At 33.9% G+C, this 2,000-nt stretch overlaps 1 protein-coding gene across 1 annotated transcript; it reads right to left on the bottom strand.

The window, feature by feature from the left end:
* Positions 1-236: 236 nt before the first annotated feature.
* Positions 237-844, bottom strand: LOC111693081 (cyclin-T1-like). The gene is made up of 3 exons (XM_023457212.1): positions 632-844; positions 369-536; positions 237-315 (listed from the first exon to the last, which is right to left on the bottom strand). The coding sequence occupies exons 1-3, from the start codon at positions 808-810 to the stop codon at positions 237-239; spliced, it is 426 nt and encodes a 141-aa protein (XP_023312980.1). The 5' UTR covers positions 811-844.
* Positions 845-2,000: the final 1,156 nt, after the last annotated feature.

Below are 2,000 nucleotides of genomic sequence, written 5' to 3'. Positions count from 1 at the left end.
TTTTCCGAAAATATTAGATCTCTGTTTCAGTATGATTTAAATTCTTTAGAGGCATGTTCTAATAGTACTTAATTTTTGACAATACATAGGACACATTTTTTTTACCATCAAATGTTATAAAAATACTCATTTTCACGATACATTTTTAAGAATTACGTTAAAATTTACTAATGCAGAATGAACCGTTTAGTAACAGTAAAACTGTTTTGCAAACGGTAGTCATAAGATAAAAAATACTAATGTATACACAAATAACCAAGAGAGGTCAAACAAGATGTATATGNATATTGAATACACATTGTCGTTAAGTGTAAGCTAAAATGTATATTTTGCATAAAAAGTCCTAACGAATATTCATATTACCTTACCTATTACTTGCCATAAAATATGATGTCTGAGCTAAATCCTTACTAGCTCTTACTAAATGACAGCACCTTACAACGTGAGTGTGGGGATGATCAATGGCGACATCAAATCCTAAGGTTTGCAGCAGCACATTCTCATTGAACACTAAATCCTGAGATTGGGTTATATACCTGAAAAATGTGGAGTCTTAGTAAATGCCAATAGCTCTAATTTAGATTATTGTATAAATTTATTAACATGCACAAAGAAATGAAGATAAAAATACCTTTCTGAATTTAAATCTATATTTGTATCTCTTGGGTTGCGGCATATATTTGCGACTTTTATTACATATTCCAGCTTTCTTGGTTGCTCCTCCACTTTGGCTGCAAGAAAAAGTGCAGCTGCTGCCATCTGGTGCCATGGGAAGTGTGTAAATGAGTGGAACACATAGAAGCGATGCATGTACACGATTGCTGTGTTGATACATAATTGTGATCTAAGCTAAAGTTAAGGAAATGCTTTCGAAAAGACAATGAAAGAAAAATAAAACAAACATAATAGTACAAAATATAAATATTTTTGAGGCATGTTCTAATACTAGTTAATTTTTGACACTACATAGTAGGACAAATTTTTTTACTATCAAATGTTATAAAAATGCTCATTTTCACAATACATTTTAAGAAAATTACGTTAAAATTTACTAATGCAGAATGAACCGTTTAGTAACAGTAAAACTGTTTTGCAAACGGTAGTCATAAGATAAAAAATACTAATGTATACACAAATAACCAAGAGAGGTCAAACAAGATGTATATGATTGATCTGAATTTTTATATATTTAGATTATTAGAATTAATTTACTGCTTTTTTTGTTGTTGCTTCACAACATTTAAGTAAGTAAAATTTGGTCCAGATTTCTATTTAACTGCCTAACTTAAGATTTATACGAATTTTTAAATGTTGGTTTAGATTTAAAATTTAATAAGTCACGTCTTTTTCATAATGGAGATGCATACACCTGAAAAAAATCTACTATCCCAATGCAACTTGAAGTTAAAATTTCATCTCAGATGTAAAACTTGATAAGCCAGTTTAAATGGAAAGACCGACATTTCCAAGGTACCTGTAAGAAATTAGCATTTTTATAGCAATCCTGGCTGGAAACTGGAATAGTTTGGAGGGTAGCTCAGTATACCGAGCTACAGCACTTAGGCCCCATTGGGTTCCTTGTGCATTCACCCAGCGAGAGATCGGCTCTCCTGAGCCGTCAACCAGCCTATCAGAAAAAAAAGTGATGACATTCCTCATGGGGATCTCTCTAATGTAGGGCATAGAAGGCCACCGTTCTTCTAGCACGGATTCTCTCGTTGACCAGACACCAGTGCACTCACAGAGTACATGGGAAACTGTCTCGTCTTCCTGCTTACAACATCTACAGAGGGGTGTTTCACACTTCCTCATATTGTAGAGGTGTTTCCTTAGCCAACAGTGTCCTGTCTGAATACTCGTCATCAGACGAAGGCTTATCCTGAACATAGTCAGGTATTTTTTGGATGTGTCTTTGTTGGGGTATCCTAATAACTCCTTAGCAAATTGGCAGCTGATTATTTAATCCCACCGTGCTCTAAACTCTTTGTGGGTGTTTTCCT

Source organism: Anoplophora glabripennis, unplaced genomic scaffold, assembly GCF_000390285.2.
Source record: "Anoplophora glabripennis isolate ALB-LARVAE unplaced genomic scaffold, Agla_2.0 scaffold8164, whole genome shotgun sequence".
Lineage (NCBI taxonomy): Eukaryota > Metazoa > Arthropoda > Insecta > Coleoptera > Cerambycidae > Anoplophora > Anoplophora glabripennis.
Note: the sequence above shows the minus strand (reverse complement) of the source record. Positions and strands in the feature narration are given on the sequence as shown.